This window comes from Phyllobates terribilis, unplaced genomic scaffold, assembly GCF_046119375.1.
Source record: "Phyllobates terribilis strain yellow unplaced genomic scaffold, ASM4611937v1 Scaffold_4__5_contigs__length_816908805, whole genome shotgun sequence".
NCBI classification, from domain to species: domain Eukaryota; kingdom Metazoa; phylum Chordata; class Amphibia; order Anura; family Dendrobatidae; genus Phyllobates; species Phyllobates terribilis.
The window spans coordinates 74470173-74484619 of NW_027362764.1; the positions used below are offsets into that span (position 1 = coordinate 74470173).

Genomic DNA, 14447 nt, shown 5'->3' on the forward strand with positions numbered 1-14447 from the left:
TATATATATAATATTAGTACAGACCAAAAGTTTGGACACACCTCATTTAAAGATTTTTCTGTATTTTCATGACTATGAAAATTGTACATAGTAGGACTATCAGCTGTGTATCCACCAGACTTCTGCATAACACAACTGATGGTCCCAACCCCATTTATAAGGCAAGAGATCCCACTTATTAAACCTGACAGGGCACACCTGTGAAGTGAAAACCATTTCCAGTGACTACCTCTTGAAGCTCATCAAGAGAATGCCAAGAGTGTGCAAAGCAGTCATCAAAGCAAAAGGTGGCTACTTTGAAGAACCTAGAATATAAGACATATTTTCAGTTGTGTCACACTCTTTTGTTAAGTATATAATTCCACATGTGTTAATTCATAGTTTTGATGCCTTCAGTGTGAATGTACAATTTTCATAGTCATGAAAATACAGAAAAATCTTTAAATGAGGCGTGTCCAAACTTTTGGTCTGGATTTGTTTCCTGCATATATGTACAGTACAGACCAAAAGTTTGGACACACCTTCTCATTTAAAGATTTTTCTGTATTTTCATGACTATGAAAATTGTACATTCACACTGAAGGCATCAAAACTATGAATTAACACATGTGGAATTATATACTTAACAAAAAAGTGTGAAACAACTGAAAATATGTCTTATATTCTAGGTTCTTAAAAGTAGCCACCTTTTGCTTTGATGACTGCTTTGCACACTCTTTGCATTCTCTTGATGAGCTTCAAGAGGTAGTCACCGGAAATGGTTTTCACTTCACAGGTGTGCCCTGTCAGGTTTAATAAGTGGGATTTCTTGCCTTATAAATGGGGTTGGGACCATCAGTTGTGTTGTGCAGAAGTCTGGTGGATACACAGCTGATAGTCCTCCTGAATAGACTGTTAGAATTTGTATTATGGCAAGAAAAAAGCAGCTAAGTAAAGAAAAACGAGTGGCTATCATTACTTTAAGAAATGAAGGTCAGTCAATGCGAAAAATTGGGAAAACTTTGAAAGTGTCCCCAAGTGCAGTTGCAAAAACCATAAATTGCTACAAAGAAACTGGCTCACTTGAGGACCGCCCCAGGAAAAGAGGACCAAGAGTCACCTCTGCTTCTGAGGATAAGATTATCCGAGTCACCAGCCTCAGAAATCGCAGGTTAACAGCAGCTCAGATTAGAGACCAGGTCAATGCCACACAGAGTTCTGGCAGCAGACACATCTCTTCAACAACTGTTAAGAGGAGACTTTGTGCAGCAGGCCTTCATGGTAAAATAGCTGCTAGGAAACCACTGCTAAGGACAGGCAACAAGCAGAAGAGACTTGTTTGGGCTAAAGAACACAAGGAATGGACATTAGACCAGTGGAAATCTGTGCTTTGGTCTGATGAGTCCAAATTTGAGATCTTTGGTTTCAACCACCATGTCTTTGTGCGACGCAGAAAAGGTGAACGGATGGACTCTACATGCCTGGTTTCCACCGTGAAGCATGGAGGAGCAGGTGTGATGGTGTGGGGGTGCTTTGCTGGTGACACTGTTGGGGATTTATTCAAAATTGAAGGCATACTGAACCAGCATGGCTACCACAGCATCTTGCAGCGGCATGCTATTCCATCCGGTTTGCATTTAGTTGGACCATCATTTATTTTTCAACAGGACAATGACCCCAAACACACCTCCAGGCTGTGTAAGGGCTATTTGACCAAGAAGGAGAGTGATGGAGTGCTACACCAAATGACCTGGCCTCCACAGTCACCAGACCTGAACCCAATTGAGACGGTTTGGGGTGAGCTGGACCTCAGAGTGAAGGCAAAAGGGCCAACAAGTGCTAAGCATCTCTGGGAACTCCTTCAAGATTGTTGGAAGACCATTTCCGGTGACTACCGCTTGAAGCTCATTAAGAGAATGCCAAGATTGTGCAAAGCAGTCATTAAAGCAAAAGGTGGCTACTTTGAAGAACCTAGATTATAAGACATATTTTCAGTTGTTTCACATTTTTTTGTTAAGTATATAATTCCACATGTGTTAATTCATAGTTTTGATGCCTTCAGTGTGAATGTACAATTTTCATAGTCATGAAAATACAGAAAAATCTTTAAATGAGAAGGTGTGTCCAAACTTTTGGTCTGTACTGTATATGTATATTTTATTCATATTTGTTTATATTATATTTACTCCGCTTAGGTAGCGCTTCCTCTTTCTTTCCTCCTCACTCTTTTTTCCTGCCCTGGATATTTTTAAATATGACTTGGGATAAAAGCCAAACCAGAATCTCAATTTGCAGACAATTGTTTCTGGGTTTTGCCACTCCTCATTGCAATGCATGAGATCTGATTTGGCTGTATGAGAGGCCTCTGACTGGTGTCTAAAGGGTAAAGGCTCTGTTTGTGGAAAGTGACATGCCTGTGTAAGGAGACTTATAGGCTATGCAATGTTCCTCTGGGAAATTGAATAATAATGCTAGCCTGGAGCAATTTATTTCTAATGTAATAATTTGACTTTGTCTTTCTTCCAACAGCGGTTCTATAAGAAAGCTGCAGCATTTGTGCTCCGAGCAGTTGCCAAGCATTCCCCTCAGTTGGCTCAGTCAGTGGTGGATTGTGGAGCTTTAGATGCCCTGGTGGTTTGCCTAGAAGACTTTGATCCCGGAGTAAAGGAAGCTGCTGCCTGGGCTCTTGGCTACGTTGCCCGACATAACGCAGGTATGCATCTAGGAAGGAGATTACTTGTATAATAAGGACTGAGTTGCTTGTAAACAGTTTCTATAGTTACATCATGATTCAGACTGCTGCTATTTAACATAATGATGGTATTCGTACGGCCTGGCTTGTGTGCACATTCTGTATCAGAGGCCAAAGCTGTGAAGATGGTTATACATGCAGATTACTAAAGTAAATTATACAAAATTATATAATAGACTAACACATCCAGTTAAAGCAGATCTGTCCCTAGATCTCACAGTACAAACTGCATGCATTATTATATAGTTCTCTTGGACTTGATGTGGCTGGTGTGTTTATTCTGCAAATTCCATGTCAGAATGGCTGTAAAAATCATTTTGAAAGTGTCTTCACCTGAAAAAAAATTAGCACGCAGATTAGGATTTCCTAACCTTCCATATAGTTACAGTGACTTGCGAAAGTATTCATATTTTTGGTGTTTTGCTACCTCACAACCTGGAATTTCACTGTTTTTTTTTTTTTTGAGGGTTTGCATCAGTTCATGTAAAGAATATGCCTACAACTGCAAACATTTGGTTTTCTTTTTATTGTGAATTAAACAACAAATAGGACAAAATAACTGAAAACTTCAGTGTGCATAACTATTCGCACCCCTAAAGTCAGTACTTTGTAGAGCCTCCTTTTGTGATAATTTCAGCTGCAATTTGCTTTGGATAAGTCTATATGAGCTTTCCACATCTTGCCACTGGGATTTTTGTCCATTCCGCAAGGCAACACTGCTCCAGCTCCTACAAGTTAGATGGTTTCCTCTGGTGAACAGCAATCTTCAAGTCTCACCACAGATTCCCAATTGGATTAAGGTCTGGGCTTTGACTAGGCCACTTTAAAACATTTACATGTTTCTCCTTAAACCACTCAAGTGTTGCTTTAGCAGTATGCTCTGGGTCATTGTCTTGTTGGAAGGTGAGCCTCCGACCCAGTCTCAAATCACTGAGAGACTCAAACAGGTTTTTCTCAAGAATATCCATATATTTCGCACCATCCATCTTCCCCTCAACTCAGACCATTTTCCCTGACCCTGTGGCCGAAAAACATTCCAACGGCATGAATCTGCCATCACCTTGTTTCACTGTGGGAATGATGTTCTTGGGGTGATGAGCTATGTTGATTTGACGCCAGATATAGCGTTTACCTTGCAGGCCAAAAAGTTAGATTTTCTCCATACATTTGGGGAGTCTCCCACATGTCTTTTGGCAAACTCAAAACGAGCCTTACAATTCTTGTGTGTAAGTAAAGGCTTTTTTCTGTCCACTCTTCCATAAGGGCCACCTCTATGGAGTGTATGGCTTATTGTGGTCTTATGGACAGATACTCCAGTCTCTACTTGGTAACTTTGCCGCTCCTTCAGGGTTACCTTTGGTCTCTGCGCTGCCTCTCTGATTAATGCCCTCCTTGTCTGGGCTGAGCATTTTGGTGGGCTGCCCTCTCTTGGCAGGTTTGTTGTGGTACCATGTTCTTTCCATTTGATGATAATGGATTTGATGGTGCTCCATGGGATCATCAGAGATTTGGATATTTTTTTACAACCCCACCCTGACTTGTACTTCTCAACAACTTTGTCCCTGACTTGTTTGGAGATCTCCTTGGTCTTCATGGTGTTTGGTTAGTGATATCCTCTGTGGCCTTTCAGAAAAGGTAATATGTTGTATGATGGCCGCTGAACATGTCCTTGAGGGAAGATATGTATCGCTGAGGTTGGTAGCTTCAGTGATGTAAAACCGGGAAAGCATGCTCCAGCACACATAGTGCTGAGAGGGTTAATAGGGCATATCAGGGCCGGTTTTTATGAGCAATCATAAGAGACGAGGTGGGAGGGGATTGGCTGCTCACATATCCCCACCCCAGGGCGTGTGTATAAAATGGAGACCGCGTGTCTCATTCAGTGTCTGTGGCTGGAGACCTCCAGAGTGTTTGTGCTAAAGGACACTTACCTGAGCGGGCTAACCCGCCATATTGTATGGACTGTTTATTTTCTGTTTTGTTACACTGTGCCAGACAAGGCTGTCTTCTGTTTACTTCTAAAAGTGCGGTTTTTGAAGGTATAATAAACCTGCCTTGGACATTTTTAAAGAAACCGTATCCTGTGCCTACCTCTAACGCTGCTGAGTGAGTACCAAACTCTACATTGTATATACTGACAGACCATGTGACACTTAGATTGCACACGGGGGGACTCCCTTTCACTAAGCATGTGATTTATGAAGGTATTTACTTGCACCAGAATTTTTTAGGGGCTTCATAGCAAAAGGGGTGAATACATAGGCACATGCCAATTTTTAGTTATTTGATCTCAGAAATGTATTTTATGCCTATATTTTTCTCACTTCGCTATCTTAGACTATTTAGTGCTGATGCATCACACACAAATATCGGATTACAAAAATATTGATACATAGGTTATAATGTAACAAAATTGATGAAAAGCCAAGGGGGTTGAATACTTTCGCAAGCCACTGTATATAGCTCTCCATAGAGTTCTCAAGTTTTTCCAGTGCTTGCACATATCATACACATTGGTAATTGACTTTTGTGAATTTGGCCATTGTGTGTGCAGCTGAGATAGAGGAATTGTATTGTGAGCCCCATTAGAGACAGGGACTATTGTGAATTCTGATCATTTCTGTACATCATTGCAGAATGTGTTGGTGCTTTAGAAGCAATGGGAAATGCATATATTGTGAATATATTGCAATAGTGAATAGAATAATGTGAACATTTGCCCCAGGTGAAGGAAAGTCCAGTTATGACAATGTCTTAACCCTAAAAACACTTCCGATGGACAGATCATCTGCTATGATCTGTGAATGGGTATGTACTGGTGGGGTGCCATTTGCTAAATATTGCCAGGAACGGCGTGTGACCAATGTGATAGACTACATCGGTCATGCTGTTGCATGTCCCCAACAGACACCAACTGAGAAAAATGGGTTAAGTTGATGTTTTTATAAGTCTAAAATCTCTATTGATTGTTCAGCTTCAATGGTGATTCCCATCCTGTAAACTGATTGTATTACCTAGGACAATTTATTTTATGATCAGTGGAGGACAGACCTATGGGACCACCACTGATCTGGGAATGATGGGACCACCGTGCTAGTATCGTGCTGCTTTCACCCGGTGTGCCGGTAACTGCAGAAGAGAATGAACAGTGGGTCACTGGGCGAGGAAAGCAGGAAAGTGGACACAGTGCTAATCTGGTGCTGCAGCCCCATACATTTTGGGACTATTGGCTGTTTCAGACATGTGTCCCCCACCGATCATATAATGATGGCATATTCTTGTGATTGAAATAATCCTTAAAGGGGATTTTTTTTCTTCCTTAAATGCATGTATTTAAGGCTAAAAATCTTCTTTGCAATTGGGTTTCTATAAAAATGTTGCACCATTTTGCTTATATAGGCTTTTTGTTTTACTGCACATTCAACTTTGATGTGGTCTGTGGTCATAAATTGGCTGAGAGGAGCTCAGGAAAAGCGTAGATAAAAAAATGACAAGCTCCCTGGCCGCCCGTCCTAGCGAGCTCACTGTCAGATTCTCAGTTATCTCATTCTGCAGTCAGCAGTACAGAGGCAACAGAAGGAAAATGGTGCAATTTTTTTTTTTTTTTTTTAAATAAAACCCAATTGCAAAATTATTTTTAGCCGAAGTTACATGTACTTAAGCGAAAAAAAAAAACAAAAAAAAACTATCACCAAAAGTGGTCAACCCCTTTAAGTAAATAGTTATTGTAGGCCGCATAGAAATTAACCCCCTGATTTCTAGTAGAAAACCTAAACTATTTGAATTAACTTTATTACAGCCCTATTTTTTTTTCTCCAAACCTCCCAAATGTGAAGAGTGTCAGCAGATTACAATGTGAGGGATTGTTACCGGAAGCGGAGATGTTCAGTTTCTGTTTAATAGGAGACTACAGTCTAAATGCAGCAAGCTGTAAATCCACTGGGCTAACACAGTTGATAGACTGCAGAAGGGGCTTTCTTGGGCAGAGGGTTTACTTGGATATGAACTTTACAAGAAACAGAGGGATTACACTTAATCTCGTTTGTGCAGTTGTGGGGGGGGGGAAACTGTTGCTTTATACAGTCAGCCGTGGGTATTTATGGTAATCTGTGGCTTTTCAGAATTGCTGTGCCACAGTTCAAAGGTCAGTGAATGTGATTATATCCTTGTGTGATACGGCATACTGAAACTCTCCAGAGGTTATACACCTGTGCGAGCCGAGCGAGCCTTCCCACTAAAGGAGCTGGCTCTCCGCCAGCAAACACGCCACAAGTACTTGTTAATATGACCAACGTAAGGGGAAATTATTTCACTCTATGGAAAAAAAATAAACCTCCACAAAGGCGCCGGTTCACCAAAAAATAAATGAAAAGGACACATTTGCTCATTTCCAGGTCTGCTTGCTGTATACATGAATATAAATATGGGAATATAAAACATAGTCTGGAGCGTTAGAAAAACATGAACGACGTGCTAAATGCTAAAAGTCAACTGAAAGCAAATATGTTCATACGTCATATAATGGGGATGTATTTTATAAGACTGTTTGAAATAAGCCTACAATCAACGTGAATGTAAGGACGCTTTCACACAGTTATAATACAGGCGAATTTTATAGTCCGTATTATATGCACTATATCCGGACCTTCTGCACTTCAGCCCCAAGTCCATATCAGTAGAGAAGAGGTAAGGAAAGGGCCCGATTGCCAGTTTCTTGTTACATCTTTTTCCATCTCTTTGTCCTTGCATTATTCTCAGTCACCCCACAGCTGCTGCTGTCTCTGCCACCACCCTGTAAGCTCTCCTGTCTAAAGTGGCAAAATAAAGGTGCCCATTTACATTACATTTAAGTCTGCCAAGACTCATATGCATGTGTATGGGGAAGGACAAATTCTTATGCACATTTCCTCTCCATTCAGTGTCTATGGGATAGCAGAGTCCAGGGCTCAGTTATCTCCAGCATTCCCTTAGAAAGTGAATGGGGCAGTGTCGCACATGTGCAGTTACCGCTCTTCTCCAATGGAGTATTTCAGAGCACCTCTCCCTATAAGTAATGGTTTCAGAAATGACATGGATTAGTCATGACTTTCAATATTGATAATAACCCTTAGCCCCCCTGTTCACATGTTCAGTATTTGTTCAGTATTTTACATCAGTATTTATAAGCCAAAATCAAGAGTGGAACATTCAGACTAAAGCTATGTGCCTACGATGCAGAAATGCTCCGGATTTTTCCTGAGCGTTTCTGCATCTCCCTGGCAGAAAAAAACTCATGCGGATTGTACATGCGTTTTTTCTGCCAGGGACAAGTGTTTGTCACGCGTTTTGCACATGCGGATTGTACATGCGTTTTTCCTGCCAGGGACATGCGGATGTGAAGCGTTCTTCACTTGCATTTCTGCATGCGGGTTGACAAGCGCTTTCCAAGCGATTTTAGCATCACTTGGAAAAGTGCTTGACAACTTGGTCACACTATATAAATCCATGCAACCGGCATGGATTTTATATAGTGTGACCAAGTTAGTTAAAAAAAATAATAAAAATGGTAAAAAATAAAAAAAAACATTATACTCCCCCTTCCGATGGCCCCCGGTCTACTTCTCCGGTCTTCCCGGTGTCTCTTGGTGGTGTAAAAGGACCTTCCATGACATCATTTAGTCATGTGACATTCACGCGACCACAGACGTCAGTGGTCGCGTGACCCGTCACATGACTAAATGACGTCATAGAAGGTCCTTTTTGACCATCGTGAGCCGCCGGGGAGCCAGGATGTATCACTAAGGAGACCGGGGGCCATCGGAAGGTAAGTATAATGTTTTTTTTTTTATTTTAAATTCTTTTTTTTTTTTTATAGGTACTATGGTACCCGGGTCTAGATGAGTCTCCTCTTCACCAGACCCGGGTACGATCCGCACATTGAATCGCTTAATATCCGCGTGTGCACATGTAGTCATGCGGATATTAAGCGATTCAATGCAAGTCAATGGCGGCAAAAATGCCGCGCTTACGCAAAATGATTGGTAGTGCTGCTGATTTTTCCGCAATGATAATCCGCAGCAGAAATTTCCACAGCATGTGCACAGCACATGCGGATTATCATTGGGTAACATTGCAGACCTTCTACCAAGCTTTTTTTAAGTGTTTCTGCGGCGGAATTGCCGCTGCGGAAACGCTTAAACGTATAGTGGGCACACAGCCTAAAGGTATAATAGAAACATGTGCACCATTTCTGCATTTATCACCCACTCCTGGTTTTGACTTACAAATACTGAGGTATGCAAATTGCCTCTTTAGAGAGGAAAAGGACTTGAACTCTATCGCGCCACCTGTTGGATTTTGCAATTCTAAAAGTCACAATTGACCCATTTAACAACTCGTGCAATATGACTTAGGATAAAAGCCAAATCAGAATCTCAATTTGCAGACACGGTGTTTCGGGTATTGGCCCTCTTCAGTGCAAAGTATGAGAACTAATTTGGCTGCGTAAGAGGCTCTGGACTGAGGTCTAAGGGGTAACGTTTCTCCTTGTGGAGAGTGATACACTGGCTCTTGCATGCCAAGGTAAGGAGGCTTATTCGCCATGCAATGCTCCTCTGGGAAATTTAATATACAAATTGCCTCTTCAGAGAGGAAGAGGACTTGAACTCTATAGCGCCACCTGTTTCTGTCCAGAGCCTCTCACATAGCCAAATCCGTTCTCATACTTTGCATTGACGAGGGTCAATAGCCTGTGTCTGCAAATTGAGATTCTGATTTGGCTTTTATCCTAAGTCATATTGCACGACCTGTTAAAGGGTTGATTGTGACTTGTAGTATTGCTGCTTCCAACAGGTGGTGCCATAGAGTTCAAGTCTTCTTCCTCTCTGAAGAGGCAATTTGCATATTAAATTTCCCAGAGGAGCATTCCATGGCCCCACTATCAGTATTTGGTCAGTATTTTTTCTCAGGAGTGGGAGCCAAAACCAGGAGTGGGTGATAAATGCAGAATTGATGACTTGTTTCTATTATACTTTTTCTCTGATTGTTCCTCACCTGGTTTTGGCTCCCACTCCTGAGAAAAAATACTGACCGAATACTGACCAAATACTGACAGTGGGGCCATGGCCTTAGATCTAAATACTGAGGTAAAATACTGACCAAATACTGGACATTGGAACGTGGCCTAAGTTCACACAACCAATGTTTCCACAACCAAGAAAAACTGTCCGATTACTCTGATCATACTTTGATCAGAGTGGAATCAATTTTTCTCGGATGTGGAGAGAAAAAAAAACAAACTTTTCTCCACCTACTCTGTTCTGTCAGTCGACGAAAATCATACCAAACTCTGATGTCATCTGAGTGCAGTCTGATTTTTTTTCACTGACCCATAGACTTGCATTGCCACTTTTGATCCGACACTCAGATCAAAATTGGACATATCTCCAATTTTTTCCACCGACCACTCTGTCCTGGAAAAAAATCGGACATGTGCACAGCTCACAGAATAACACGTACGATTGGTATCCATGAAAACCACAGATAGCACTCGAACGAGAAAATCTGTTGTGTGCACAAGCTCTTAGAGGGGTTACTCCCAAGATAAGTTGTACCCTAATCAAGAAGGTTGAGGGTAACTTAGGGGATTTGACTGCCAGTGATCCTTAAAAAAGAACTCTGGGATCAGGGAATCTGGCTTTGCAGAGTATTGTCGTGGCTAAAGCAGAATTGCTTATGCTCAACCTTTGCTCCATGCATTATCTATGGAACTGTTGATGAAACCTAAGCATAGCCTTTCACTAGTTTTGTCAGTCTCATAGACAATGAATGGAGTAGATGTTGAGCATTGCGCAACTCTGCTCCATCCAAGACAAAGCTCAATTTCAGGATTGCTAGAGGTCCGACCACTGGGAGAGAACAGAGGATAACTTATAGCCTTGAAGGGTTATACCCAAGATAATATGGATTGTACGCTACAATTTTCTTCTAGTTTTCACTTCCTGTCATCCATTGCTTTTTTTGTTTTTTTCCTTTTCAGTCTGAAAAAAAGTAGGCACCGGTGACAGCAAAGGAAGCGACTTCATTTTATCTGCAGTGTATAGGGCAGATTAAATGTATCGCTGGTCTAAATTTCCTCCTGAAAAATTGAGGTCTGTGAAGCAGGACATGGAGCTCTCCTTTCTTTTTTTTCCAAGTTCTATTTTTAAAGCTCCTATTGTAGACACAGATCTACTGGAAAGGTACTTGCCATTTTGGAGCCAGGAAAACATTTTCCGGTATTTTAGACAGACGGCTCCTTTATTTGTTGGATTATCAGAATGTAAATAGACAACCCCGATTGACTCAGGTGTTCTTCAGTCTGAGATCGCTTACCTTTTTTCATGTCGACCATTTGGAAGCTTTGATGGTGAGGCGGCTTTGTGCACATTACATCACCGTTGGTTTCATCCATCAGATAAAGCTCATTCACTGTCTGCGAGACCCCATTGTAGGTAAAAACCTCTTTTAAGTGACATCCGGTTGTTTCGAATGAGGGCATAAAATATATTCTATTCACATTAGCAATCTGATGCCTTGGTGGATGGACAGAGAAGTTTGATAGCCTTGTGTTTTGTGATTAGTGTAAAGCCCTATTGAAAAGGTTGTTGTGAACATTTGTGGATAGATGGAAGCGGCTCATGGCTGCCAACTGAGCCGTCATTTCATTGAATATCAGAAATCCTCGGGGAAGATAGGGGCACCTGGCTGCAAAATACTGTCATTCTAAAGGGATTTTCTTGTTTTATCCAAATAATACGTAATTAGTATGTGGTGAAAGGTTCTGCAAACTTTTTGGTTTCAATTCCTTAAGATCACTGGTTGCTGTCAGTGAATACAAATAATTTTATATTAATTATTGGCCACATTATTGGCTACTAAAACATCAATCACTTACACACAATGTTGTTACTTACTGGTTTCAGTACAGTAGTTTTCATAAAATCACACTTTGTTGGGGGCAGCAAGCCACGAGCTGGAGTCCTGCTCATTATGTACATTGACAGTACAGGGAGGGGGAGGACAGTCAGCCTCTTCTGAATATGACAACCCTGCACTGGGCTCACACTGTGCCTATCAAATGGAGTCAGTCACCCCCAAAATGCTAATTAAACCACTTATATATGTCTGTACAAGACTTAGCCCCTATCAAAATCATACCTGTAGTACAGATTTTAGTGGCGTTGTTGCCAGAAATAATTTATTTTGTATACAAATGAAGGGGCTTTAGAGCTTTGCAGTGGCCAATTACTCAGTGCACTGTTACAGTGCATCAGATTGCATCCTGAGAACTTTGTCATATCTTGATTGACAGCACTCAAGTGAACATTGCCTGGACCAGCAGCTCTGCACCTCTGCACAGACACTGCAGGAGGCCAGCTGTGCTCAGTGTCAGTGCAGGCTCTCACGCTGGCTCCTGTGTGTAGTACATTACTGAGCAGCAGCTGCTGACTGAAGCCAGCAATAAAAGCGGGCACTGACACTGCAGGAGCCTAATCAGTGTCAGTGCTGGATCCTGTCTGCAGTACAATACTGAGCCATAGCCAGGAGCCAGCGATGCAGGTGCACACTGATACTGCAGGAGCCCAGCGGGTGCCGCTCACACAGTGTCAGTGTGCTCTCTCATCGCTGATTCCAGCAGTGCCAGTGTGGAGGTGCAGAGCTGCTGATTGTGAACCAGGATTCAGGGCTGGTGCTATGGGCCTGCTGCTGCTTATCTTCACCCTGACACCCCACTAACAGTGTCCGATTCCATGTGTGCCGTGCTGTAAGGTTCGTTCTGCACTCACTCGTAGGCCAGAAGCCTCCGCTACATCCATGTCCATGGGTTCAGGATCAGCCACACACACTAGGAGACACTTGGTTCATTTCAACAAGTTTAACTTTACTGGACAGTTCAGATACAACAGTCTGCAACATGCGGTATCGGGCACAGCACCCTCTGGTTGTTGTTCCATTAACACAGTACACTGTAAGGCTTTGCCTCCGTTCCGCTCGGACTGACCCTACCTCAACAGCTTTCAGTTGGTCCTAGGGACTCCCAGTCCGGCAACGCAGCTTTTCTGTGACTCTCCACCGTTCCTACTCAATTTTTCCCGTCCGGCCTCTTCTGCATCGAAGAGAATAAGACACGCATTCCAGTGCCTAGTCCGAGCCACAGGCCCCGGACCTCTCAGGGATTTCCACAATACTTCTGGTATGTCCTCATACTGCCCAAACGATATGTACTGGCAGTGCCCACTGCAGCTTGTACATGAACTTCCCACTTGAACCTCTCACCGTCTTAGACTCCGTTTGCCTAAACCAGGAAATGCTCTCTTTTCAACTGACCCTTCCCCTCCCATGCTGGGCTAGTCCCAAACACATTAACTGTATCCTAACCTACTCTGTCTGCCCCAGCAGTCTGTTGCTGGGAAACGTAACCTTTCACCTACTTAACTAATATGTTCACAACTGCATCTTTCCCTATACATTATATCAGGGGTGGATTAAGAGTAGCAAGGGCCCCGGGCAGTTTAGAAGGCGCGCCCCCCCCCCCACCCACACACACACACCTGATGTATCACATGTCACATGATCCCCTGTGATAGATCATGTGATAGTTCACTTGAAATTAATTTGGCACAATATTAATTATAATAATTTTTTTTAGGCTGTGTGCCCACTATGCTTTTTTTAAGCGTTTCCACAGCGGCAATTCCGCTACAGAAACACTTAAAAAATGCTTGTTAGAAGGTCTGCCATGTTCCCCAATGACAATCCGCATGTGCAGAAATTTCCGCTGCAGATTATCATTGCGGAAAAATCCGCAGCATTACCAATTATTTTGCGGAAGCGCTGCGTTTTCGCTGCCATTGACTTGCATTGGAACTCATGGAATCAGCATCACTGCATCTGTACATGCAGAATCCATGCGTTTCAATGTGCAGATGGTACCCAGGTTTGGAGAAGAGGAGACTCTCCTCCGGACCCGGGTACCATAGAACCTGTAAAAAAAGAAAATAAAAAATAAATATTATACTTACCTTCTGATGGCCCCCGGTGTCTTTATCCGATGCGTCCTGGCTTGCTGGCAGCTCGCGATGGTCTGAAAAGGACCTGCCGTGACGTCATTTAGTCATGTGACGGGTCACGAGACCGCTGACGTCAGCAGGCCATCAGAAGGTAAGTATATATTTTTTATTTTTTACCATTCTTTTACTGTCACACTATATAAAACCATGCTGGTTGCATGGATTTATATAGTGTGACCAAGTTGTCAAAGCGCTTGTCAACCCACATGCAGAAATGCATGTGAAGAACGCTTCACTTCCGCTTGTCCCTGGCAGGAAAAACGCATGTATAATCCGCATGCGTTTTTACTGCCAGGGAGATGCAGAAACGCTCAAAAAAAAATCCGGAGCATTTCTGCATCGTGGGCACATAGCCTTACATTAATTGTATGACTCAATATGGAGCACACGTAGCCATCTATACGCAGCGGGAGGCCTCACGTAGCCATCTATACACAGCAGGAGGCCGCACGTAGCCATCTATACACAGCAGGAGGCCTCACGTAGCCATCTATACACAGCGGGAGGCCGCACGGCGCCCTCTATACACAGCGGGTGGCCGCACGGCGCCCCCCCCCCCCAAAGACAGCAGGAGGCCGCACGGCGCCATCTATACTCAGCAGGAGGCCACACGCAGTCACGCACAC

General features: G+C 42.8%; 1 protein-coding gene across 3 annotated transcripts in view; it reads left to right on the top strand.

Annotated features, from left to right (window-relative positions):
* Positions 1-14447, top strand: part of SPAG6 (sperm associated antigen 6) — a 229105-nt gene that overhangs the window by 117906 nt on the left and 96752 nt on the right. For all 3 annotated transcript variants that reach the window (XM_073676498.1, XM_073676499.1, XM_073676500.1), the window contains one exon: positions 2509-2692. In XM_073676498.1, the coding sequence (XP_073532599.1) occupies positions 2509-2692 (184 nt within the window). The remainder of the gene's footprint in view (positions 1-2508; positions 2693-14447) is intronic.